The sequence below is a fragment of the Gasterosteus aculeatus genome, chromosome 9, assembly GCF_964276395.1.
Source record: "Gasterosteus aculeatus chromosome 9, fGasAcu3.hap1.1, whole genome shotgun sequence".
Lineage (NCBI taxonomy): Eukaryota > Metazoa > Chordata > Actinopteri > Perciformes > Gasterosteidae > Gasterosteus > Gasterosteus aculeatus.
The window spans coordinates 20,751,400-20,777,238 of NC_135696.1; the positions used below are offsets into that span (position 1 = coordinate 20,751,400).

A 25,839-nucleotide genomic window follows, 5' to 3' on the forward strand; every position below is an offset into this window, starting at 1 on the left:
TGTGTTTAAGCTGCTTAAACTCTGTACAGTAACAGACCACATATCTGTGTGGGTTCATTGCTGACAGTAGGGGTGGGAATCTCTTGGCACCTCACGATTCGATTCCGATTCCGATTCAGAGGTCAACAATTCGATTCTAATCCGATTATCGATTCTAAACTACTTCTAAACTTTTTCTTTTAAATGAAGAAAAAGCTGCTCTTAGTCTCAGACCGGTCCGTATTTGTAAAATACCGGGAAAAAAGTCCAAATCTGTGAATATCTTGCTAACTTTCAATACGGATCGACTTTTTGGAAAATCCAAATAATGAGGTAAGATATTCAGATTCAGACTGACGGACCGGTCTGCGAGCTGGACGCATTGGTCTTAATGTGCCGGTAATGATGGTAAATGACGGTTGTAGCTGGTTGTCGTCTACGGTCCACTACGGTTACCCAAGGGGGGCGTTTGTTTCTTGAAAACGTTTTATCTCATAATTTCTTTAGTGCAGAAATGGGCTTCTATAGTTGTGTGGATGCATCACTCCAGCCAATCCAAGGACGCGGTTTGTAACCAATCAGGTGTAGAGACCGTGGTGACTGGCTCTGCCCCCTTACTGTCAGAAAGAACAACAGCGAGCGCGTAGAAAACACCTTCGAGCGCGAGCAGAGATTAACCTCGCGAGCGAGGAAGTTCACGCTCCGCGAGCGAGCAAATATCTCGCGCGAGACGGACTTTTTAAAAATATTTTTATTCCGATTATTAACTTTTCTGAATCGAGACCGAATCGAGAATCGAGAGAATCAAAAGAAATCGAAACATCAAGAGCAGAAGAATCATCCACAGCTCCTTCACATCTCCGTCAGTGAAAGAACCGTAAACTCACTAAATGAATCATTAACACGTTTAAACAGCAATAAAACAGTGATGATAAAAGCAGAGACGGATCCATATTCAGTAAAGATTGTCACTCGCTGCCTTCATCAAAGTGGATACATGTGGACGGCGCCATCTCCATTTTCTCCTCTTCCTCCTCTTCCTTCACTTCCTTCTCTTCCTCCTCTTCCTCCTCTTCCTTCACGTCCTCCTCTTCCTCCTGGTGTCCAGCGTTGGTCAGTAGGATCTGCATCAAAGAACAAGAAGTACTTATTGGATAGTATTGTTGGACTGAAGTACAAAGGACCAGATAGTAGAATATCTGCAGGGCTTCTTCTCTAATGACTCCTTTGGGCCCTACAGGTTCTCATGGAGGTCTCATGTGTTTAATGGTTGTAATTAAGGTCATTGAGGTTAATGAAGTTCCATCTACAAACTGTCATCGTGTGTCTGTGGATACTGTGCACGCTGTGTACAAGAAGGACACGCACACAGATTCATTAAGGACATTAAGTACAACCAGAGTGTACGTGGATATAGTTTGACCTTTTGGAGACTAACAGGATTAATATTTAAGTTATTCATGATATGATGAAGGTTCTAACAGGCCTCCACACTGAGCTCTTCCTCCTCACCTGAACGTTATTCTCTGGTCCCTCTGCTTTATCATCATCCTGCACAGAAGAATAAATGAGCAAACAAATCAAGTGATTCAACAACTGTGTGAATGTAAGATCCACATCTGCATTTTATCACATTACAGGTCATGTCGCACACGCTTTCATCCAGAGCGACTCACTCACTTTAAACCCACGGCTTTTTACGATTGGCCCAGGGAGAAATTAGGGTTAGGTGTCTTGCTCAGGGACACTTTGACTTGAGACATGGGGCAGCCGGGACTCAAACCTCCAACCTTGCGCCTACCAGCACACCCGCTCTACCCCCTGAGCCACGACGAGCCGCCAATCACAGTGAAGCTGAACCGCTCACCTGATGTAGAGGACAGCGAGGATGATGATCACCAGGAAAACAGCAGATATGGATGCAAAAACAGTTGTTGTTGTTGACCATGTGCAGCCTCCTTTTCCTACACGGGAAAGAAAGCAAACAACAACAAATATAAACTATTAAATATGGAGGGCGGAGGATGAATTAGTGACAAAAATAAGATGTTTAACTCAGTGAAACAGAATATCCGGCCATCTTGGGTCGGTCAGCTGGCTCACCCATAACATTGTGTTGGTAGTAAAACATGTACTTATATGAATAATTATTATATATATAATACAAACATGATGTTATGTTCTAACAAATAGAATAATGTTCTAAAATAGGTACAAGATGCATGTTGAAATCCGCTCCCTGCACACAGATGTAGTTATGACACTGCGTACTTATGAATAATTGTAACCATGGGTTTTCATACGGAAATGATATTAAACAGAACATTATTCATACGTATGCAGTGTCATAACTACATCTCTGATGTTTATAACAAACCAAAGACATCTAGCCTTTATATATAATATCTATGGCTGCATAGACGTCCTCTTTGTCCCCAAGTTAGCGACAGAAGAGTCACAAAGCGACAACCAAGCAGCTCAGGAAGAGAATCCAGCGCTGAAGAAAAGCTCATGTCCAATGTGAGACTTGTATGTTAATGACATGTGGTGCAATTAAGAACTCACTCTCTTGAGCTCTACATGTTGAAAGCAAGTATTGGTTTGTGTTTGTGCGTGTGAACGTGATTGTGTGGTGATGTAAACGGTCTGGAGACCTTAATCTGTGAATATTATTTATTAAAGTGTCAACATTCACAGAAGACATTTATACTCTAGTTTTCTAGATGTTGAACATTTGTAGATGATTAATATGTGAATTAAAATGTTACCTGTGACAGACAAAGTGACTCCAGGTGAACCAGTATATTTCTCTCCTGGTTTGTTTGTCATGAATGTGATTTTGTACTCAGCTGAGTCGCTCTCTCTCACGTCTGTGATGATCAGAGTGCAACTGTCCTTAGAACATCTGTACTCCACACGGGCTGAATACTCAGGGTCTTTTCTCAGATCAACAGGTTCACCATCTTTCTCTTTAGTGAACCACAATATGTTTTTCATATCCCGGCGATCTAATTCGTGTGTGAAGGTACAGTAAATTCCCACTACTGATCCTTTTGCAGCACAGACGTCCGTCTGATGGTAATTCACTCTCCATCCATCCTGACTCTGTATCACTGTAACACAGCACATCAGGAACCACAGTCACACTCAGAACAACATCACAGGACACACTCTCATTGGTAGTTTACTGAAGAGAAAAGATATGATGAGAAATATGAAAATCATTGAGTTTCTAGAAAGTAATGAAAGAGTCCACGATGTCCACATGGACTCTGCAGCTGGAAGGAACAGCGACGTATTGAACCTGTGGACCTGAAAAAGCTCAAGTTGAAGTATTAGAAGGGTTTGGTTGATGAGAAGAAGAGTGTCTTTGCTCTGTGCTCTTCTGTCTGTGGTCAGTCTGCTGCAGAGTGGAGATGGAAACTGTAGAGAAATGCAGAACTCTGAGGGGAACGATACTGTGACATATAGATTAGTAGAATATGAACGGCTCCTTTGGGGGGAAAGTGTGAAAATACACGTGTGTCTGTTCAGGCAATTTGGCCGCCATTTTGTCTGAAATTGAATATATTGTGTGTGTGTGTGTGTGTGTGTGTGTGTGAGTGTGTGTGAGGGCACATCTTACTATTTTACACACACACGCCTAAAAAACAAGGAAATGACCATGTTTGGTCAATTTTTAACAAACTGGCGGCACGGAAACGCACATTTTCACACCTCCCCCCTAACGTGACATTTATGTGCTGATTAGATCACACGTCACTGATAAGAAGTGTTTTAAGACTCGACTGGCTTTCAAAAGTCAACAAAAAATAAGAAATAGAATTTTCCAAAACAATATCTATTCGTCTAAAACCACAGAATGTGACTTTTCAGCATCCGGCAGTGAATCAATTATCTGTGACACGGATCAAAGCTGCAAAATGTCCCTCAAAGAGACACTGAACAACCAGGAAGAGAATAAAAACTAGAAAAAGCATGTCCTGCTGAAAATGCGTTGGAATGCAAAAAGCTGAAAGCTGCACTGAATATTTAAAAATAGCTGAAAATACAGAAAGTTGAAGGGAATTTGAATACATCTGAAATGACAGATATTAGAAAAGCTGAAATTAATTTGAAATTGCTGAAAATACAGAAATGGGAAAAGCTGAAAGGAATTTCAATAGATTTGCTGAAAAAGCAAAAATTAAAACAGCTGAAATAAATGTGAAATATTGCAAAAAAAGAATACAGAAATTAATATTACAACATTGCTGTTAATAGAGGCATAAGAAAAGCAGAAATTATTTTAAAGAACTGCTGAAAATACAGGAAGTGGGAGAGCTGAATTTCAATAGATTTTCTAAAAACAGAAGTTGCAGGAGCTTAAATGAATTTTAAAAAGTACAGAAATAACAAAAGCTGAGGTGAATAAAAAAAGGTTAAAAATTGTTTGTAGTAGTATTAGTAGTAGTATTAGTTATAGTTGTAATCGTGGTATTAGTAGTACTAGCAGTAGAAGTCGGTTTAGTATCAATAGCAGTAGAAACAGCTGTAATACTAACACTATTAGCCACAGAGGTATTTGTAATAACATTAGTAGTAGTTGTAGTATTAATAGCAGTAGAAATACTAGTAGTATGGTAGTAGAAGTATCAGTTGTAGTACTAGAAGTACGAGTAATATTCGTAGTGGGAGACAGAATGTTTGTTATTCAAACTTAAAAGTTTTTAATTAATAGGCCTCATCACAAACATTAGAGTAAAAATTCCCTCCATGGGGCTTTTATTTTGTAATTATTGGACTGGGTGGTGTGGGGGGGTGTAGATAGAGGGAGGGAGGGTGAGAGGGTGAGGAATGGAGGGGTGGTGAGGAAGAGATAGAGAGAGAGAGGAGGAGAAATAGACAGACTGACTGACTGATTAACAGTGAGAAGAGGTCAGGGTGGAGGGGGGAGGGGGGGCGAGTGTCTTTATCATATTGGTCTGTTGACAGAAAGCATAGCTGCGTCATGTGACTCCACTAATCAGCTCATAACAGCTATCTAAAAAATACGGCGTTTTTACGAGACCCAAGACTCGAGAGACCACAAATACACAATAAAATGCTCCAAACAGAAGAACAAACGTCGTCAGAGACTCGGAGTGAATAACAGCCTCTAAATGTGGTCTAATGCAAAGAAACGCTGCTGAACGATTAGAGGAAGTTCAACAGAGACAAATTATTCAGAGCATTTCTTCTTTGTTAATGTTCATTTAGTCATTATTTGTGTGTGATGACATCAGACCTGTGTGTGAAGTAAAAACACAGCTCCCTGTGTGTGTGTGAGGTGTGTAACGGCCTCACAATATAAATGTAGAAGTACAGTACCTTGTACAGAGAGAAGGAAGACGACTAATCCACCGGCTGATGGACTCATAGCTGCTCCTCTGTGCTCAATCAGCAGATCAGAAACTCTTTATTCAGTAAGTCACCAGAAACACGTCTACATTAAAGAGGAGGCTGATGTCTCTGAGGTCAGCTCGTCTCTTCTGGAGTTGGTAACAAGCTGCTGTTCAACACCCAGCAGAGCTTCCTTCCTCTTTACGTCATTAGTGTGCATGAGCTGCAGAACAAGAAGCTGCTTTAATGTTAACGTCTTACTTCTGCTAAAAGGAAACATCATAAAAGTGTTGTTAATATGTGAAGATCATCTTGATGAACCTGTAAGCAGCATAAACGTCTCTTCATTCTCTGTAATAATTCTCATTAAGTGAAAGGCTGCAGTGTGACGTCCTCCTGTTAACATGTAGATAAATATGTCCTCTCTGCAGCTCTTCATACGTCTTCCTCACATTCACTGCAGGACACAAACAACACAAACAAGCTGTCAACTCACACAAATGTTGCTTTATTCATTTAATATTCACACATTTCCATTACAATATGAAAGTGTCTGTTGAGGACAGTGTGTAGTGTTTAGTAACATCTAGTGGTGAGGTTGCAGACTGCAGCCACCTGCTCCTCCCTTTAAGTCCTTCAGGTAACGTGGAGATGAACAAAGGCTCCGGGTGGAAATATGAAGCGCTCCTTTAAACAAACAGATGTCTTTGTGATGAAAACATGGTTATGAACATCATATTTCAGTTAGATGATCCATTAAAGTCCTTCACTGGACCTGTGGAGCAGTTTAACAGATGAAGGTTGTCACTGAGCAGGAGGAAGTTCTCCCACAGATCAGGGACCTCCACGCAGAACCCGGGACTTCTTCAGGATCCAGATGGAGGGAAGCTCCCGCTCGAGGACCTTCTTGCACCAGCGTCTGGACCTGCAGAACCAGAGGAGAAGATCCAGCTTCACACTCAGAGACCCAACAGGAGAACACAATGCAAACACAACACTTGTTGTTATACTGTGTTTTTAAATCACTGATCACGGCGATGGAAGTCGCTCTGAAGACCTTAAATGTTAACAACATCTCATAGTGTAAATCAAGGGTGTCAAACTCATTATAGGTTTTGTGCCAGACCATGAAAATCATGAGTGGGGGTCCGGCCGACTGGGGGACACAGTCATTTTCAAGGGTCTGACGCCCTCGTCGAAAAGGAGAAAGTTCATTAATTAATATAAATGACTTATCCTGGTCCGGCGGAATGTGGCAGCACCAGTAGTTGACTACACGCACCCCGTTGCTCTTGGCTCTGATATTTATTTTACACCCATAGTTGTCTTCCGTGAACGCAGAGTTCAGGGAGACGCAGAATCAACGTGTTCACGTCTACGTGGATTTATACCATATAGTTAATTATATTTAACTGTGTCCATGGTTATTTACTGGAATTACAATATATTCAATGTTGTGATTTTTCATATGGTTTTCAGGGTTCATTTGCAACCATTGTTGTATTCATCTTGTTTTATTCATTTCATTTAAAAAACAAACAAAGTTACTTACCACTGATTGTGTCCATGTTAGTTCCACTTTAAAGTCATATTTTATGTCAGCTTCTCAATTCTTTGCTCAATTCAGACGTTCTATTTCACCCGACCCCATCGGTTTCCCCCACAGGTGGTGAGCCCACGGGGAGTAGAGTCTTGGGCTGCCGCGTCACTCCTTCGGGCTGTGCCCGGCCGGGCTCCGCGGTAAACCCGGCCACCAGACGCTCGCTGTGGGGCCCTCCATCTGGGCCTGGCTCCAAATGGGGGCCCCGGGCTTCCTCCGGGCCGGGTAACTCCTTCCGTTTTTTCATAGGGTCTTTTTGAACTATTCTTAGTCGGGCCCCTCGCCTGAGACCACTTTGCCAAGGGTAACTCTACCAGGAGCACAAGGCTCCCGACAACACAGCCCTCACGGTCAGAGGGACACACAAACCTCTCCCCCACGATACGGTGACGGTTCCCAGAGAGGGTCAACTAATGTGTTGAATCATTTTCATGTTGAATCATTATTTTTAGGGTATTTTTCCAGGCTTCGAAGACGCTGCTCTGCGACACAGCGATTATTGGGTTACACAGAATTTCCCTTTTTGAATGTTATGGTTGTTCCTTTTTCTGGGCGCTCTAGATGAAGGACTCCTGGGTGCTTTCACATTGCAATCCAAGCGCCTCCTGCAGTCTTTGCTCATGTGACTAACATGTGTGACCTTCAAGTTGGTGGGTTGTAGCTCCTGGATGTTGCCAAAAAGTGGATCTGAGGCAATTCTGACTGTCAGAGTCCCCCCCTCTGGACCCAGGTAAAGGCTGGTTTAGGTCTCGCTCTGGTGGATCTGGGAGAGGTTGGCTTCGCACGCACCTGTCTCAGCTCTGCAATCACGCACCTTCACCGGAGCCTCAATCACCAGGGGATAAGAGGGAGAGCCTGACAACCGGCCGACGTCGGATCGTTACTCACGTCACGTATGTCGACCTCAGTCTTCGCGAGTCTCAGTGACCAGCACCCAGTCAAGCCGAGAGCCGGCTGTTGTTCTCTTTTCATTCAGTGTAAATCGCGTTACTTACCTCTTGTCCCACCTCCTCGGTTACAGGGACACGTGTCTGTTCCTGCACGTGGGAGGACCACTGGGCACCGCGCACTGTCGAGGACATCATCACCCGGGACCCCCTCCTTCATCTGCACTCCTCACGCCCGCTCCTGCTGCACCTCCACAGTCGTGTCGATTAATAAACTGACTAATTCACTCTCCTCCTGACGGCTGTGTCTGTCTGTTCTGCGTTTGGGTCCAGCCACGTCCACAACCTGACCGGCACTCCGACATTTCTCCATCTTTCCCTTTAGTTTATGAGGAAGTTTCAATCTGAAGGTAGATGTTGACAACTGCACACCAGGGGCCTCATGTACAAAGACTTGAGTGGATTTCTTACTGAAACATGGCGTACGATCAAACTATATATAATATCCAGATGTGTCAATGTGTGCGAACGCATGAATCCAAGCACATTTCCTTTGTACATCCCAATCAACGTGGAATTGAGCTCACATGTCAGAGTACCCGACTCCTCCCTCTCCACGCCCCTACTTTAATATGATTTGATTTTTTTTGATTTGAAGATGGTAAAAAAAAAGCTTCACCGAAAGCGAGATGTGCTTCTTTCAGAAGTGGAGGCACGCAAAAATGTGCTATTTGGCCCGTTATCAGGAATAAGCAGCAACCGTAGGAGGAGCTGCTGCGCTCCATCGCCGGCCGCAGCTCTGCACATAGTTCGAGGAGGATTGTCCTCGGGAACCTGAAGCGGCTGATGAGTCCTCATGTGCAAGCAAATCCTCTCCGTCTCTAAATTTGCACTCTCTCCTTATTGCACCATTTGCAATTACATTACATTACATTACATGTCATTTAGCGGACGCTTTTATCCAGAGCGACGTACAAGAAGTGCGTTCAACCATAGGGTACAAACTCAGGAGAACAAGAAACAAGAAAGTGCCATTTCCTCAAATAAGCCAATTTACAATTTGCTGTAGATGAGTGACGTTACAAGTACAATTTAAGTGCTACAGTTTGTTAGTCTTTAGTCGAGGTCGAGTCTGAAGAGTGACATAGAAAAAAAACGGCAAAATGTGGTTATTTTCTGATCAATTCCATTTCTAACAATAATCCCCATCGAAGGTTCTGAAACTCCAAACATTTCCATCTCTGTGGTTACGACTTTTGAATCCCACTCATTCAGCCGTTTTAAGTTTATTTTACGCAGCAAGAGAGCAGATTGTCCAAGCAGTCTTTTCCTTTTATTTCGCATTTACTCCAAAACAAACGCATAAAAAACATAACGTTGCTGCCTTTCCTATGCTGTTCACACTGCCCTCCATCTCACCCAGGTGCATATGCCTGGCTACGCCCTTAAATATCCTCCAGGTGCCCACAGTGTTACACAATTAATGAGTCCAATTACTATAACCAAATAAGTATACTTTATTCAACTAAATTGACTACAAAAACAGATAAATCTATCTTAATATTTTAGTACACTGAACCCAAGATGTAAACAATAATATTTAGGAATATATAACTACATTATAACTGCAAATGAATAGCTCCCACACATACACAGCATCTCATCTGTGTTACGGCCAGCTCATTTCGACCGTACATAAAGAAAACAAGTACAATGAAATTACTTGCAAGAGTTTAATTGTTCCTTCAGAATAACGGTAACTTAACAAAACAAAGGGGAAAATCATAATCCAGATGGGGAGAGAAAAGATTGGTATGAGTTGGGTAACTAAACAAAGGTAGGCCAAAGTGACTTCTCCAGAGGCAGTCGCTCCCCTGGAGGAAGGGCCGTGGAGAGGGGAGATCCAGGGTTTTATCCTCTCCACATTTAAGAGGCAATCAGGGAACAGGGGTGTGCCATCTCCCACGCCCTCCCCAGAAGACACCGCCACCTGCAGGCGAGCAGATGAAGGGCGGGGTGGTAACATCTGTATGTATCTGATTATGTTAAGTTTGATCTTACTTTATAAGGTTAATAACATGTACTTTGGGTTTATGCGTCCTCTGTTTAGTAAACCGGACCCCTAATGACTCCTTCGTCCTTAAATGATCATGTTACAACATTAACAATGTGGCATATTATATCTGCTCAACAGCTACCAGGAAGAACTGCAGAGAGAATCTACCACAATGCAAAGCGTATCGACAGTATAAGTATGTATTTAATGTGTTCTAGTTGACTGTAAATGGACCATCATTTACTAAATGAACATCATTGTTGTGTGGGTGGAGGAGAGAGCGCCATTAGAATGTCCAAAAACAAAATGGCACTGAAGGCTTAACAGAGGAGAGTGCAGGGAACGAGCTCCAGGGCGAAGGTAGAGCACTCCAGACAGCAGGCCGCCCACGTCATACGGGAGGCTGGGTGGAACAGAGGTTTGGACTCGGGCCTCGCCGTAAGGCACGAACACGACAAGGCAGGGCAGGAGAAACGAGACAGCAGGTACAGGTACGTCGGTGCACAGTCAATACTCTGGCAGAGAACAAGGGGAAGAGGCAGGCTAGAAATAGAGAGTCTAATTGCAGAAGGTAGGAAGAGGTGAGGGGAAGAGAGGATGACGAGATGAGAAGCAGCTGGGAATGAATGAGCAGGTCTAAGTGTGTGTGTGTGTGTGTGTGTGTGTGTGAGAACGGTAAAAGTCATCAATCAGCGAGCGGTCCAAGACGTCCCGGGCTGGAATCCAACTTCTCTCCTCAGGACCCGTATCCCTCCCAATCGACCAAAAACTGATGACCGCGACCACGAGGACGGACGTCAAGTAACCTGCGGACTCCATAAATAGGACAGCGTCTCGACACAGACAGGGGTAGTTACAGGACGAAGAGGTGTGCAAATGGCAGGCTTGATACCCGATACATGGAAGACGGGGTGTACGCGCCGGAGATCGGAGGACAGTCTGAGCCTGACTGAGACAGGACTAAGGACCTTTACGATGCGGAATGGGCCGATTAACCTGGCGGCCAACTTACGCGACACTGATTGCAGCGGGAGGTTGAGGGTGGAAAGCCAAACCCTCTGCCCGACGCGGTAGCGGGGGCTCTTAACACGCAGCCGGTTTGCGGCACGTTGGGTGCGGGAACGGAACTTTCCTAAAGCAGCCCTAACCCCTCTCCAAGTCCGCTTAGCGCGCTGAATAAACGCCTCGACGGAAGGGACGTTGGACTCAGAGTCCTGAGAAGAGAAGGGTGGGGGTTGGTAACCAAGGCAACATTGAAAAGGCGACAACCCGGTAGCAGAGGAGGGAGCCGAGTTTTGGGCCTATTCTGCCCAGGGCAGCTGCTCGGACGAATGTATTCTAGGTTTCTATGGTCGGTCCAGACTAAGAACGGAACCAGCGCTCCCTCCAACCAGTGTCGCCACTCTCCGAGCGCTAAACGAATGGCCAGTAACTCGCAATTGCCTACGTCATAGTTACGTTCAGCAGGTGACAGGCGATGAGAAAAGAAGGCGCAGGGATGCAGCTTCTGATCAGAAGGTGAGCGTTCGGAGAGAATGGCTCCCACGCCCACCTCTGAAGCGTCAACCTCGACGACCAACTGTCTGGTGACGTCCAGAGTAATAAGAATGGGAACGAATGTGAATAGGGCCTTAAGACGATCAAAGGCATTCTGAGCTGTCTAAGACCACGAGAAACGTGTCTTTGTCGACGTGAGAGCAGAGAGAGGGGCGGCGACCTGACTAAAATTACGGATGAACAGACGATAAAAATTGGCAAACGCCCAGAAAACGTTGGAGAGCGACACGTGAATCGGGAACGGGCCATTCCGTGACGGCACGTATCTCGGAGGGGTCCATCCTAATGCCCTCAGCGGAGATTACCGGGCCAAGGCGCTGGAGGACCTGGCGAACGTGCTGGACGTGAACTTCGGGAGAAGGAGAGAAAATCAGGATGTCATCAAGATACACAAAAACAAAAATATTCAACGTGTCTAAGAACGTCGTTAATCAAGGCTTGAAAAAACAGCTGGGGCATTGGCCAGACCGAACGGAAGAACGCGGTATTCGAAGTGACCTAAGGGGGTATTAAACGCCATCTTCCACTCGTGCCCCTTCTTAATACAGACTAGATGGTAAGCATTACGAAGGTCTAGTTTTGTGAAGACCTTAGCCCCCTGCAGGAGCTCAAAGGCGGATGACATGAGGGGAAACGGGTAACGGTTCTTCATCGTGACGTCATTCAGACCGCGGTAATCAATACAGGGACGTAAGGAACCGTCGTTCTTCTTAAAGGCCCCATCGTATGTCCATTTTTCCACAAGTTGATATGGTTCCTTGGGGTCTCAATAAAATGTTTGTAACATATTCTGGTCAAAATACCACAAGAATCATTTCAAACAGCACCCTTTTTACCCTGTCAAAAACGCGTCCCCACAGATTGACCTGTTTTGAGTGCCTGTTCCTTTAAATGCTAAAGAGACAGCTCCCCCCTCCCCCACGAGATGCGCTCGCCTCGCTGCTGCCAGCCCAGCTAGCCATTACGTCTTTAAACTGGGTGGGTCGAGTGGTGGTGAGGGGCGGTCCAAGGCCATGTAGGCAGACTCAATACATGGGCGTGCTTCAAAATCTACGTAGACGTTGGTGGTGATCCCATTGGACGCACTTAAGCATCTCGTTTCTGACACCACAACACAACACCACACCACAACAAGCCGCGTGAGTTGTTTTTTTCCAGCGTTTTTGTGTTGAGAGACATGCCAGATACCCAAATTAACGTATAGAAGTACTAAAAAAGTGGAATTTTCATAATATGGCCCCTTTAACAAACTGGCGTACCTCGAGGGCTGAAGTGAAAAAACAACCTTGCATTGCGTTAAAAATGATCGCCATTCTGTCGGCTCACCCACGTAGCATGGAGGATTGTTCACTCTGGGTTCCGGTGCGTCGAGGCTTTGTGCCGAGGGGGGTTCAACGCGACGGTGAAGAAGCTGCTGAGACAAGTCAGTCACCTAAACCGCGAGGGATTCAACAGCCTGACGAGCGGCGGCCAGCTCACCCTCATGACGGCCCAGCATAGTTCCCTGTAGCTCGAGGGCAGACTGGAATTGGTTCTCCCTTGCTGGGTCCATGGTGGCCAGAGTATTCTGTTGTGTAGGTGGAGGAGAGAGGACCCAAACGCAAGGGCAGGTAGAGTCTGTGTTAATCAACTTAGAATGTCCAAAAACAAAATGGCACTAAAGGCTTAACAGGAGAGGTGCGGGCGCTTGACCGGCGACGGGGAATTCCGGAGAGTGCAGGGAACGAGCTCCAGGGCGAAGGTAGAGCCCTCCAGACAGCAGGTCGCCCACGTCATACGGGAGGCTGGGTGGAACAGAGGTTTGGACTCGGGCCACCCCGTAAGGCACGAACACGACAAGGCAGGGCAGGAGAAACGAGACAGCAGGTACAGGTACGTCGGTGCACAGTCAATACTCTGGCAGAGAACAAGGGGAAGAGGCAGGCTAGAAATAGAGAGTCTAATTGCAGAAGGTAGGAAGAGGTGAGGGGAAGAGAGGATGACGAGATGAGAAGCAGCTGGGAATGAATGAGCAGGTGTGTGTGTGTGTGTGTGTGTGTGTGTGTGTGTGTGTGTGTGAGAGAAAAAAGGGTTGGAAAGGAAAAGAGGAGAAAACAATTACGACAATCCTGCTGCATTGAAGAAGACTTGAAACTAGAGACTGAGACCACAAACTCATGTTTACAATGTCACAACGTCTATGGGAGCAGAGGAGTCGCCCCCTGCTGGTCACTGCAGAGAAGAAACAACAACAACATCAAATGATATATTTATTAGGCATAAAACTCACATAGGAAGTAAATGTTTTTGAACTTACGTTAAAACAAATAGTGTAGCTTGCAGCTACTATGTTTACTATGTTTTTATAGATGCATGAAGCCCAAACAGTTAAAAAGATATCATGTAGCTTGTTTAAAATACACATTCTGGTTAAATAACATAGTATAATTCATGTTAAGCCACTTCCGTTGTGACTGAGCTTTACTACCAGTGGTAATCTCCCACAACACATCTGTTACACATCTGCTCCGAAATTAGAGAAACATGTGGTGATTTCCATATTTTGCATGTCAATTTAAAGGGACTATTGTTAACACTCTGATAGTCAAATTCAGCCACTTTAAGCATCACAAGTTCTCAACTTGTGATGCGACTTCAGTCAAAATGATGAATCAATAGAAGCATATTGGCAATATTGGTAAAGACTATTTGCAGATAAATGTAGCTGAAGATGCTTGTATAGAACTGGTAGTAACATATTGCTGATTAGTAACATTTAAAGGCTGATTACAGACTACAAGCTGGCCTCCCATTGGCTCCCTGATGCTTCTCTGATGGAAGCCTTAACGATGGTGAATATACAACATGTCAAACCTCATATTCATGCAGGTGTGTTTAAGCTGCTTAAACTCTGTACAGTAACAGACCACATATCTGTGTGGGTTCATTCTCTTGGTGCTTTGCTGACGGTGCTGTACAGAGCAGAAGAATCATCCACAGCTCCTTCACATCTCCGTCAGTGAAAGAACCGTAAACTCACTAAATGAATCATTAACACGTTTAAACAGCAATAAAACAGTGATGATAAAAGCAGAGACGGATCAATATTCAGTAAAGATTGCCACCCTCTGTCTCAAAGTCGATACATGTGGACAGCACCGTCTCCACTTCCTTCACTTCCTTCTCTTCCTTCACTTCCTTCACGTCCTCCTCTTCCTCCTGGTGTCCAGCGTTGGTCAGTGGGATCTGCATCAAAGAACAAGAAGTACTTATTGGATAGTATTGTTGGACTGAAGTACAAAGGACCAGATAGTAGAATATCTGCAGGGCTTCTTCTCTAATGACTCCTTTGGGCCCTACAGGTTCTCATGGAGGTCTCATGTGTTTAATGGTTGTAATTAAGGCCATTGAGGTTAATGAAGTTCCATCTACAAACTGTCATTGTGTGTCTGTGGATACTGTGCACGCTGTGTACAAGAAGGACACGCACACAGATTCATTAAGGACATTAAGTACAACCAGAGTGTACGTGGATATAGTTTGACCTTTTGGAGACAAACAGGATTAATATTTAAGTTATTCATGATATGATGAAGGTTCTAACAGGCCTCCACACTGAGCTCTTCCTCCTCACCTGAACGTTATTCTCTGGTCCCTCTGCTTTATCATCATCCTGCACAGAAGAATAAATGAGCAAATTAATCTATGATCAAATCAAGTGATTCAACGACTGTGTGAATGTAAGATCCACATCTGCATTTTATCACAGTGAAGCTGAACCGCTCACCTGATGAAGTGGACAGCGAGGATGATGATGATCAGCAGGAGAACAGATATGACAATAATAGCTGTTGTTGTTGACCATGTGGAGCCTCCTTTTCCTACACGGGAAAGAAAGCAAACAACAACAAATATAAACTATTAAATATGGAGGGCGGAGGATGAATTAGTGACAAAAATAAGATGTTTAACTCAGTGAAACAGAATATCCGGCCATCTTGGGTCGGTCAGCTGGCTCACCCATAACATTGTGTTGGTAGTAAAACATGTACTTATATGAATAATTATTATATATATAATACAAAAATGATGTTATGTTCTAACAAATAGAATAATGTTCTAAAATAGGTACAAGATGCATGTTGAAATCCGCTCCCTGCACACAGATGTAGTTATGACACTGCGTACTTATGAATAATTGTAACCATGGGTTTTCATACGGAAATGATATTAAACAGAACATTATTCATACGTATGCAGTGTCATAACTACATCTCTGATGTTTATAACAAACCAAAGACATCTAGCCTTTATATATAATATCTATGGCTGCATAGACGTCCTCTTTGTCCCCAAGTTAGCGACAGAAGAGTCACAAAGCGACAACCAAGCAGCTCAGGAAGATAATCCAGCGCTGAAGAAAAGCTCATGTCCAATGTGAGACTTGTATGTTAATGACATGTGGTGCAATTAAGAACTCACTCTCTTGAGCTCTACATGTTGAAAGCAAGTATTCGTTTGTGTTTGTGCGTGTGAACGTGATTGTGTGGTGATGTAAACGGTCACAACAAGCAGCAGGAGAGCAACTTGTAAACCTCGAGGTGTCCTGAATGCTCCAAACATCACGCCGTTGTTTATTTAGGCTGCTCACATGTAACATTCATCTTTTTATTAACAGGACAAAGAAAAGGACTTTTCCCAACAGGGACCTCAGAAAACGTATAGCATGCCGCACCATGACATTGTGACTGCATACAAAGGTCACACATGACTATATGAACATCTATTTATTGAACTTTAACAAAAGTGCAAAGTGCAAATGTAAAACAAATCTCTCTTCTGGCATTTGGTCCAGCGCTTCTTTAATGTGTCTTGTCCATTTATTAAAGCAATGATGATAACAAAATTCTAAATAATAAATTCTTTTATACGGCCACATATTAAAAGAAGAGATGCAGATGTCATGTGCTGTAAACAAAGCAACTAGTGTGTGGTGATTGGGTTTCTGTTTGTTTGGGTTTTGGCTGTGTTCTCTTGTGTTTTGTTTGTGGCAGGGGGTGTGGCTGGCTGTTGGCGGCAACTGGACTGGACGAGACACACCTGCATCCAATAATCATCCTCCATATAAGCCTGGGCGTCTCATCACGGCGACGCCAGATTATTCCAGTCTACTACGAACGCCCGGGTGCGTCACCGCCCGGCTCTTCGTCCTCCCCGTTGCCAGGATCCTCGCCAGCCAATAAACTCTCGTCCGTATATCCGATCACTAACCTCTCCGTGTCTGCTTTGGGGTCCGAGCCTTCACCTAAACCTAACAGAATAATCTGGCCATAACATGGACCCCGCAGACGTGGAGAGATTCAGACTGGCGCTTTCCTCCCAAGGCAGTCGAGTGGGGCAGAATGAGCTAGCCTTAAACGAGGTGATGGAGACGCTCAACAGGCTTACCTCCACAGTGGCGCAAATCGGCAGCCGAATGGACCAAGTGTCTACTCACCTCTCCACGCTGACTGCTTCGTCTCCCGCTCCAGCTCCGGTTCCGGATCTTGCTCCACCACCCTCAGCGGCTCCGCCGAGCTCTTCCTCCACTCAACCCCGGGAACCCGTCATCCCCACACCCGCTAGGTTTTCGGGTCAGTCAGGGTCAGGTAGAGAATTCCTTTTTCTTTGTAATCTTGTTTTTGAACAACAGCCCCTCACTTACGCTACCGACAAATCGCGGGTAGCGTTTGTTATGAGTCTCCTATCGGAGAAAGCCGCGGCTTGGGCTGTAGCGCTCTCGTTTAGCCAGTCCCCGGTTTGTTTTTCCTTTTCCTCCTTCTCCGAGGAGTTTCTTAAAGTGTTTGACCACCCGCTGCGTAGCAAGGAGGCTAGCAGCCGGCTCCTGTTGCTACGGCAGGGAGGGGACTCCGTAGCTAAGCACTCAGTGAATTTTCGGATTCTAGCGCTTGAGGCCGGGTGGGATGAAAGAGCGTTGCAGGGGGTTTTTCTCCGGGGATTGAGAGAGGAGTTGAGGGACGAATTGGCTTCTCGGGATGAGACATCCTCTCTTGATGAATTAATTTCATTAGCTATTCGTTTAGATTCTCGTCTTCACGAGCGCCGCAGGGAGAGACAAGGGAGAGTTAGGCTCACCCCTCCCGTGACTCAGAGCGTGAATCCTCCCCAGTGGGGGCTTGTGCCTCCTCCTTGTCCCGACAGGAGGTTTTCCCAGACCGCGGTTCCTCCCTCCGTTCCCGATGAACCCATGCAGCTTGGAAGGACCAGACTCACTCCACGGGAGCATCAACGTCACCGGCGCCTTGGCCTCTGCCTTTGTTGTGGGCAGGATGGACATCTGCAAATGCACTGCCCGCTGCTGCCAAAAGGGGTGGCTCACCAATTTCGGGAGGAGCGTTGGTGAGCCTGTCCTCTGTTTGTTCGTCTCCTTCCCGTTTGACAATTAAGGGGACTGTGTCTTGGAATCAGTCCTCCCGTTCCCTGTCCATTCTAGTGGACTCAGGGGCCGATGACAATTTCATTGACTCTAGTTTTGCTTCTCAGGCAGGTATCCCCTGCCAGCTGCTTTCTCACCCTAAGAGGGTTTTTGCTTTAGATGGCAGGCTGTTAGCTCAGGTCACCCACCGCACGGCGCCCGTGAACCTGATGCTATCCGGTAACCACCAGGAGATCATTTCTTTCTTTTTAATCCCTTCTCCGGCTTCCCCTGTAGTGCTAGGGCTTCCTTGGTTGAAGTTGCATAACCCTCAGATTGACTGGCCCTCCGTCTCCATTTTCAACTGGAGTCTTTTCTGTCATTCTCATTGTTTACATTCTGCCATCCCGTCAACCATGTCTTTAACACCGCCACCCCCTAAATCAGTGGATGTCAGCTCTGTGCCCGCAGTCTATCACCACCTCCGGGAGGTGTTTAGTAAGGACCACGCTCTCTCTCTCCCCCCTCACAGACCTTATGACTGCTCCATTGATTTAGTTCCGGACGCTCCTTATCCTTCCAGTAAGCTGTATAACTTATCTAAGCCGGAAAGAGTGGCCATGGAGACATATATTTCTGACTCCTTGGCTACTGGACTAATTCGATCTTCCTCTTCTCCGCTAGGGGCAGGGGTTTTTTTTGTGGAAAAGAAGGACAAGTCGCTGCGCCCTTGTATTGACTTTCGGGGCCTAAATGACATTACTGTTAAGAACAGATACCCCCTCCCGCTTGTAGACTCGGCGTTCGGACCCCTCCATGAGGCCTCTATCTTTACAAAGTTGGACCTCCGAAACGCTTACCACCTAGTGTGGATCAAGAAGGGAGACGAGTGGAAGACTGGGTTTAACACACCTCTGGGACATTTCGAGTACTTGGTGATGCCTTTTGGTCTCACAAATGCACCTGCGGTTTTCCAAAACCTGATCAATGACGTGCTACGGGACATGTTGAACTGTTTTGTGTTTGTTTATTTAGACGACATTTTGATTTTCTCGCGCAACCTCCAGGACCATGTGCAACATGTTAGTTTAGTCCTGAAGAGACTCCTGGAGAATCGTTTATATGTTAAGGCGGAGAAGTGTGAGTTTCATGTGTCTTCTGTGAGTTTTTTGGGTTTCATTGTGGAGAAGGGGCAAATCAAGGCCGACCCTGCCAAGGTTATGGCAGTGGCCGACTGGCCCACTCCTACATCAAGGAAGCAACTACAGAGGTTTCTCGGGTTTACCAATTTCTACCGCAGGTTCATCCGGGACTATAGCAGAGTTGCCACACCCCTTACGCAATTGACTTCTGTTAAAGTCCCATTTGTGTGGTCCCCTGTGGCCGAGGCCTCGTTTGCTAGATTGAAATTGTTGTTTTCTTCTGCACCTGTCCTTATTCACCCTGACCCCGCGCTACAGTTTATTGTGGAGGTGGATGCTTCCGACTCCGGGGTGGGAGCTGTACTTTCACAGCGCTCCTCGGCAGATCAGAAGCAGCACCCTTGTGCCTTTTTCTCCCGCCAGCTCTCCCCAGCAGAGAGGAACTATGACGTGGGGAATCGGGAGCTGCTAGCGGTCGTCCTAGCTCTGCAGGAGTGGAGGCACTGGCTGGAGGGATCCACTCACCCTTTCATTGTGTGGTCGGATCACAAGAACCTCTCCTACCTCAGATCGGCTCGGAGGCTCAACTCACGCCAGGCCCGATGGGCTTTGTTCCTGGGGCGGTTTCAATTCACCCTCACCTATCGTCCAGGATCCAAGAACATCAAACCGGACGCTCTGTCACGTCAGTTTGCTCCCCCGGTTGAGGACACCGCTGGAAGCACCATCCTGCCGTCAGCCTGTGTGGTTGGAGCAGCCGGGTGGGAGATCGAGGGTTGTCCTCCGGGCAGGTTGTTTGTTCCAGAGGTGGTGAGGTCTCCTGTCCTGCAATGGGGACACGCCTCCCGGATTGCCTGCCATCCTGGTTTTCGTAGAACACTGGCTCTCCTGCAACAACGGTTCTGGTGGCCCTCCATGACAACGGATACCAGGGGATTCGTCGCTGCCTGTTCCGTCTGCGCCCGGAGTAAGGCCTCACACCAGGCCCCCGCCGGATTGCTGCACCCCCTTCCCATCCCTCACCGCCCGTGGTCGCATGTGGCGGTCGACTTCATCACTGGCTTACCCCCTTCGGAAGGCAACACCGTTATACTGACCGTGGTTGACCGGTTCTCCAAGGCAGCCCACTTCGTCCCCCTTTCAAAGCTACCTTCCGCACTGGAGACCGCCAACCTGCTGGTGACCCACGTCTTCCGCCTTCATGGCATCCCGATGGATATTGTCTCTGACAGAGGTCCGCAGTTTTCTGCCAGAACGTGGAGGGCGTTCTGCCAGGCGTTGGGGGCGTCAGCCAGCCTGTCTTCGGGTCTGGCACGAGGCTCGGGCAGCCCTCGTCCGCACTGCGGCCCGCAATCAGCGAGTGGCTGATCGGCACCGAACACCGGCCCCGGACTACCAGCCGGGACAGATGGTCTGGCTATCATCCCGTGATCTGCCCCTCCTCACTGAGTCTCGTAAACTGACTCCTAGGTATATTGGGCCATTCGAGGTTGACCGGATCATTAACCCTGCAGCTATAAGACTCAAACTCCCCCTGTCGCTACGGATTCACCCAACGTTTCATGTCTCTCTCCTCAAACCAGTGTCCACCAGTCCACTAAGTCCTCCTGCTGAACTCCCCCGACCCTTGACATTGATGACCACCCGGCATACACAGTAAATAAGGTTTTGGACGTACGCCGGCGTGGTCGAGGCTACCAGTACCTCGTGGACTGGGAGGGTTACGGTCCAGAGGAGAGACAGTGGATTTCTCGTTCCCTCATCCTTGACCCGTCTATTTTGGATGACTTTTATGAACAGTTCCCGGGCAAGCCGGGTCGGCCGCCAGGTGGCGTCCCTTGAGGGGGGGATACTGTGGTGATTGGGTTTCTGTTTGTTTGGGTTTTGGCTGTGTTCTCTTGTGTTTTGTTTGTGGCAGGGGGTGTGGCTGGCTGTTGGCGGCAACTGGACTGGACGAGACACACCTGCATCCAATAATCATCCTCCATATAAGCCTGGGCGTCTCATCACGGCGACGCCAGATTATTCCAGTCTACTACGAACGCCCGGGTGCGTCACCGCCCGGCTCTTCGTCCTCCCCGTTGCCAGGATCCTCGCCAGCCAATAAACTCTCGTCCGTATATCCGATCACTAACCTCTCCGTGTCTGCTTTGGGGTCCGAGCCTTCACCTAAACCTAACATAGTGGAGGCGGCAAGGTGCTCAGTGTTGCCACATTGGAAATGGTCAAGTATCGTACCAAAGGCTCAAAATGGTCGTATGTGGAGGATAATTATCGTGTATCTGGCAACATGGCGATCGGTCGACCAATGACTGTTCTCTCTACAGTCAGAGCTCGCGCAGGAAGGTGGAGCGTAAGGGAGACACCATTTACACCACTTGTGAGGGCGGAATAACTAGTTTGTGAAAGACTCAGAAACACAAATATTCGACGAAGCAAAATCCCAGACGCATTATTTAGGTCTCAGAAAGAGGACGTCTGGTCACCCTAACTGTGAGTCACTTCTTTAGCTGGATTGTTGATGTAATGTGTGAAGGAACAGAAGAATGAGTGTGATTTACCTGAAGAAGTAATCCGAAGTAAGGTGGAGTTACTACGTCCCATCTCGTTCCGGGCTTCACAGTAATAATTCCTACTGTGTTCAGCTGTGAAGTCAGTGATGGTGAAGTTCTGTCCTGATGCTCGTGGTGAGTCTTCATGCTCCTTGTACCAGGTGTAGTTAGCTGCTGGGTTAGCATCAGCGCTACAGGTCAGAGTCACTGAATCGCCCTCCAGCATCTCAGCAGAGGGACTCGCTGACACAGAGAGACGCTGTGGACCATCTGGAGGAGACGTGAATAAACATACTAAGAGGTTAGAAGATGTTAGCGTAGATAGTTGATCATTTGAATGAATACTTGTGTGTCTTTCTCTCAGACTATCTCGAGTATTCATCACAGCAGCTGTCACAGGTGAGACTCCTGCTGGTGTAAAGTGACAATAAGCAGCCTTTAATCCTTTGTAATGTTCATATCTCCACACATTCTTCTCTTTAGATGCTGCTTGTGTCCTTAGCTGAGTCTGTCCTCTCACTTCTAGTTGTTGTAGGAGTTATTGATTGTTTCCTCCACCAGCTGACACGTCACTTCTACTTATGTTCTGGAATAATTCACTTGAGTCTTTATGAAAATCACATTATTCTGTCTGCTGATGGTTTATATTTGTGTTTCTATTAATAAGAGAATGACATAAATAAAGATCTGTGTCTCCTTTAACATTTAGACTCCAGTGTGTTTACAGCTGTGATTAGAATCATATTGTTGTGTCAGTGTGTGAGTGACTCTTCTACACGTAGACTGCAGGGGCCGGGGATTGAACCAGCAACCCTCTGGTCAGTGGACCACGGCTCCACCTCCTGAGGAACGTTGTGCTTTATCTTTTTGATGCCTCTAGTTTACATCCAGCGGTCTGGTGCCTCCATGTGAGATGTTGGTGAAGCTCCACAGGCCGACACAGTGGAGTGAACTTACACACTGCAGGAGAACGTTGACCAGAAGATCCTCTTAAATAACAGGAATATCTGTCTGTAGAACCAGAGGAGACTAGAAGAGAAGATCCTGTCTCGATGTTCTCTCCATTCTTGTACCAGTCGTATTCAGGATCATCAGACAGAACACAGCTGCTGTGACACGTCAGCTCCAACCAGGTAGAATCTGATCTTCTCACCTGCACCTGGAAACCTGAATCAGTGAATATTATTTATTAAAGTGTCAAGATTCACAGAAAACATTTATACTCTAGTTTTCTAGATGTTTAACGTTTGTAGATGATTAATATGTGAATTAAAATGTTACCTGTGACAGACAAAGTGACTCCAGGTGAACCAGTATATTTCTCTCCTGGTTTGGTTGTTTTTAATGTGAATTTATACTCAGCTGAGTCGCTCTCTCTCACGTCTGTGATGATCAGAGTGCAACTGTTCTTAGAACATCTGTACTCCACACGGGCTGAATACTCAGGGTCTTTTCTCAGATCCACAGGTTCACCATCTTTCTCTTTAGTGAACCACAATATGTTTTTCATATCCCGGCGATCTAATCCAGATGGGTGTGTGAAGGTACAGTAAATTCCCACTACTGATCCTTTTGCAGCACAGACGTCAGTCTCATCGTAATTCACTCCCCATCCGTCCAGACTCTGTATCACTGTAACACAGCACATCAGGAACCACAGTCACACTCAGAACAACATCACAGGACACACTCTCATTGGTAGTTTACTGAAGAGAAAAGATATGATGAGAAATATGAAAATCATTGAGTTTATAGAAAGTAATGAAAGAGTCCACGATGTCCACATGGACTCTGCAGCTGGAAGGAACAGCGACGTATTGAACCTGTGGACCTGAAAAAGCTCAAGTTGAAGTATTAGAAGGGTTTGGTTGATGAGAAGAAGAGTGTCTTTGCTCTGTGCTCTTCTGTCTGTGGTCAGTCTGCTGCAGAGTGGAGATGGAAACTGTAGAGAAATGCAGAACTCTGAGGGGAACGATACTGTGACATATAGATTACACCTCACTGAGGACACGGCGCTCAAGAAATACACAATAAAATGCTCCAAAAAGAAGAACAAACGTCGTCAGAGACTCGGAGTGAATAACAGCCTCTAAATGTGGTCTAATGCAAAGAAACGCTGCTGAACGATTAGAGGAAGTTCAACAGAGACAAATTATTCAGAGCATTTCTTCTTTGTTAATGTTCATTTAGTCATTATTTGTGTGTGATGACATCAGACCTGTGTGTGAAGTAAAAACACAGCTCCCTGTGTGTGTGTGAGGTGTGTAACGGCCTCACAATATAAATGTAGAAGTACAGTACCTTGTACAGAGAGAAGGAAGACGACTAATCCACCGGCTGATGGACTCATAGCTGCTCCTCTGTGTTCAATCAGCAGATCAGAAACTCTTTATTCAGTAAGTCACCAGAAACACGTCTACATTAAAGAGGAGGCTGATGTCTCTGAGGTCAGCTCGTCTCTTCTGGAGTTGGTAACAAGCTGCTGTTCATCCCCAGCAGAGCTTCCTTCCTCTCTACGTCATTAGTGTGCATGAGCTGCAGAACAAGAAGCTGCTCTGATTTTATCGTCGTCCTCCGGCTAAAAGAAGAGTCCATAAACCTGTTAGCTGCTCCTCTGTGCTCCTTTTAAACTTACTTTAACACAGAAACAACAAAGTTACTCGTTTTTCGTTTAAAAACAAAACACGAGAAAAACGAAACAACGAAGCAGCTGAACCGGAAGTACGTAACCTTTCACAGTAAAAGTCAACGCGATGGAACGTTTGAATGGTAGAAATTCGTCCGTGATGCCCGGTGCCTGATATATAAAGGTACATGTCTATGATGAGGATCATATGCATGTATAAAGGTACATGTCTATGATGAGGATCATATGCATGTATAAAGGTACATGTCTATGATGAGGATCATATGCATGTATAAAGGTACATGTCTATGATGAGGATCATATGCATGTATAAAGGTACATGTCTATGATGAGGATCATATGCATGTATAAAGGTAAATGTCTATGATGAGGATCATATGCATGTATAAAGGTACATGTCTATGATGAGGATCATATGCATGTATAAAGGTACATGTCTATGATGAGGATCATATACATGTATAAAGGTAAATGTCTATGATGAGGATCATATGCATGTATAAAGGTAAATGTCTATGATGAGGATCATATGCATGTATAAAGGTACATGTCTATGATGAGGATCATATGCATGTATAAAGGTACATGATGAGGATCATATGCATGTATAAAGGTACATGTCTATGATGAGGATCATATGCATGTATAAAGGTACATGTCTATGATGAGGATCATATGCATATATAAAGGTACATGTCTATGATGAGGATCATATGCATGTATAAAGGTACATGTCTATGATGAGGATCATATGCATGTATAAAGGTACATGTCTATGATGAGGATCATATGCATGTATAAAGGTACATGTCTATGATGAGGATCATATGCATGTATAAAGGTACATGTCTATGATGAGGATCATATGCATGTATAAAGGTACATGTCTATGATGAGGATCATATGCATGTATAAAGGTACATGTCTATGATGAGGATCATATGCATGTATAAAGGTACATGTCTATGATGAGGATCATATGCATGTATAAAGGTACATGTCTATGATGAGGATCATATGCATGTATAAAGGTACATGTCTATGATGAGGATCATATACATATATAAAGGTAAATGTCTATGATGAGGATCATATGCATGTATAAAGGTACATGTCTATGATGAGGATCATATGCATATATAAAGGTACATGATGAGGATCATATGCATGTATAAAGGTACATGTCTATGATGAGGATCATATGCATGTATAAAGGTACATGCCTATGATGAGGATCATATGCATGTATAAAGGTACATGTCTATGATGAGGATCATATGCATGTATAAAGGTACATGTCTATGATGAGGATCATATGCATATATAAAGGTACATGATGAGGATCATATGCATGTATAAAGGTACATGTCTATGATGAGGATCATATGCATATATAAAGGTACATGTCTATGATGAGGATCATATGCATGTATAAAGGTACATGTCTATGATGAGGATCATATGCATATATAAAGGTACATGATGAGGATCATATGCATGTATAAAGGTACATGTCTATGATGAGGATCATATGCATATATAAAGGTACATGTCTATGATGAGGATCATATGCATGTATAAAGGTACATGTCTATGATGAGGATCGGGGGCTGCGGGGATTACGAGTTGGATTCAGCGGATACGGGGAGGCATCGAAAAACTCC

General features: G+C 45.4%; 1 protein-coding gene and 1 long non-coding RNA gene across 4 annotated transcripts; both read right to left on the reverse strand.

The window, feature by feature from the left end:
• Positions 1-867: 867 nt before the first annotated feature.
• Positions 868-24,223, reverse strand: LOC120815237 (pregnancy-specific beta-1-glycoprotein 2-like). 3 transcript variants are annotated; one of them, XM_078079761.1, is made up of 8 exons: positions 23,830-24,030; positions 22,810-23,160; positions 22,486-22,695; positions 21,538-21,798; positions 1,847-1,943; positions 1,492-1,530; positions 1,065-1,103; positions 868-1,001 (listed from the first exon to the last, which is right to left on the reverse strand). In XM_078079761.1, exons 1-7 carry the CDS (start codon positions 23,876-23,878, stop codon positions 1,094-1,096), a joined length of 1,017 nt encoding a protein of 338 aa, XP_077935887.1. In that variant the 5' UTR covers positions 23,879-24,030; the 3' UTR covers positions 868-1,001; positions 1,065-1,093. The 3 variants fall into 3 exon arrangements, with proteins under 3 accessions (XP_077935887.1, XP_077935888.1, XP_077935889.1); XM_078079762.1 differs by lacking the exon at positions 1,492-1,530; XM_078079763.1 differs by lacking the exons at positions 868-1,001; positions 1,065-1,103; positions 1,492-1,530; positions 1,847-1,943 and adding an exon at positions 15,102-15,300 and having other exon boundaries at positions 23,830-24,223.
• On the reverse strand, positions 13,677-15,135 carry LOC144383078 (uncharacterized). Its single transcript, XR_013450527.1, has 2 exons — positions 15,054-15,135; positions 13,677-14,665 (listed from the first exon to the last, which is right to left on the reverse strand). It is a non-coding gene; the product is annotated as an uncharacterized LOC144383078 (long non-coding RNA).
• Positions 24,224-25,839: the final 1,616 nt, after the last annotated feature.

Coding starts and splice junctions, on each gene's coding strand:
- LOC120815237 (XM_078079761.1), bottom strand. CDS start 23,878: ATGAGTCCATCAGCCGGTGGATTAGTCGTCTTCCTTCTCTCTGTACAA. Junction 22,696..22,809: donor AGTCACTTTGTCTGTCACAG/GTAACATTTTAA, acceptor TCACTGATTCAG/GTTTCCAGGTGCAGGTGAGA. Junction 21,799..22,485: donor TCAACGTTCTCCTGCAGTGT/GTAAGTTCACTC, acceptor CGTCTCCTCCAG/ATGGTCCACAGCGTCTCTCT.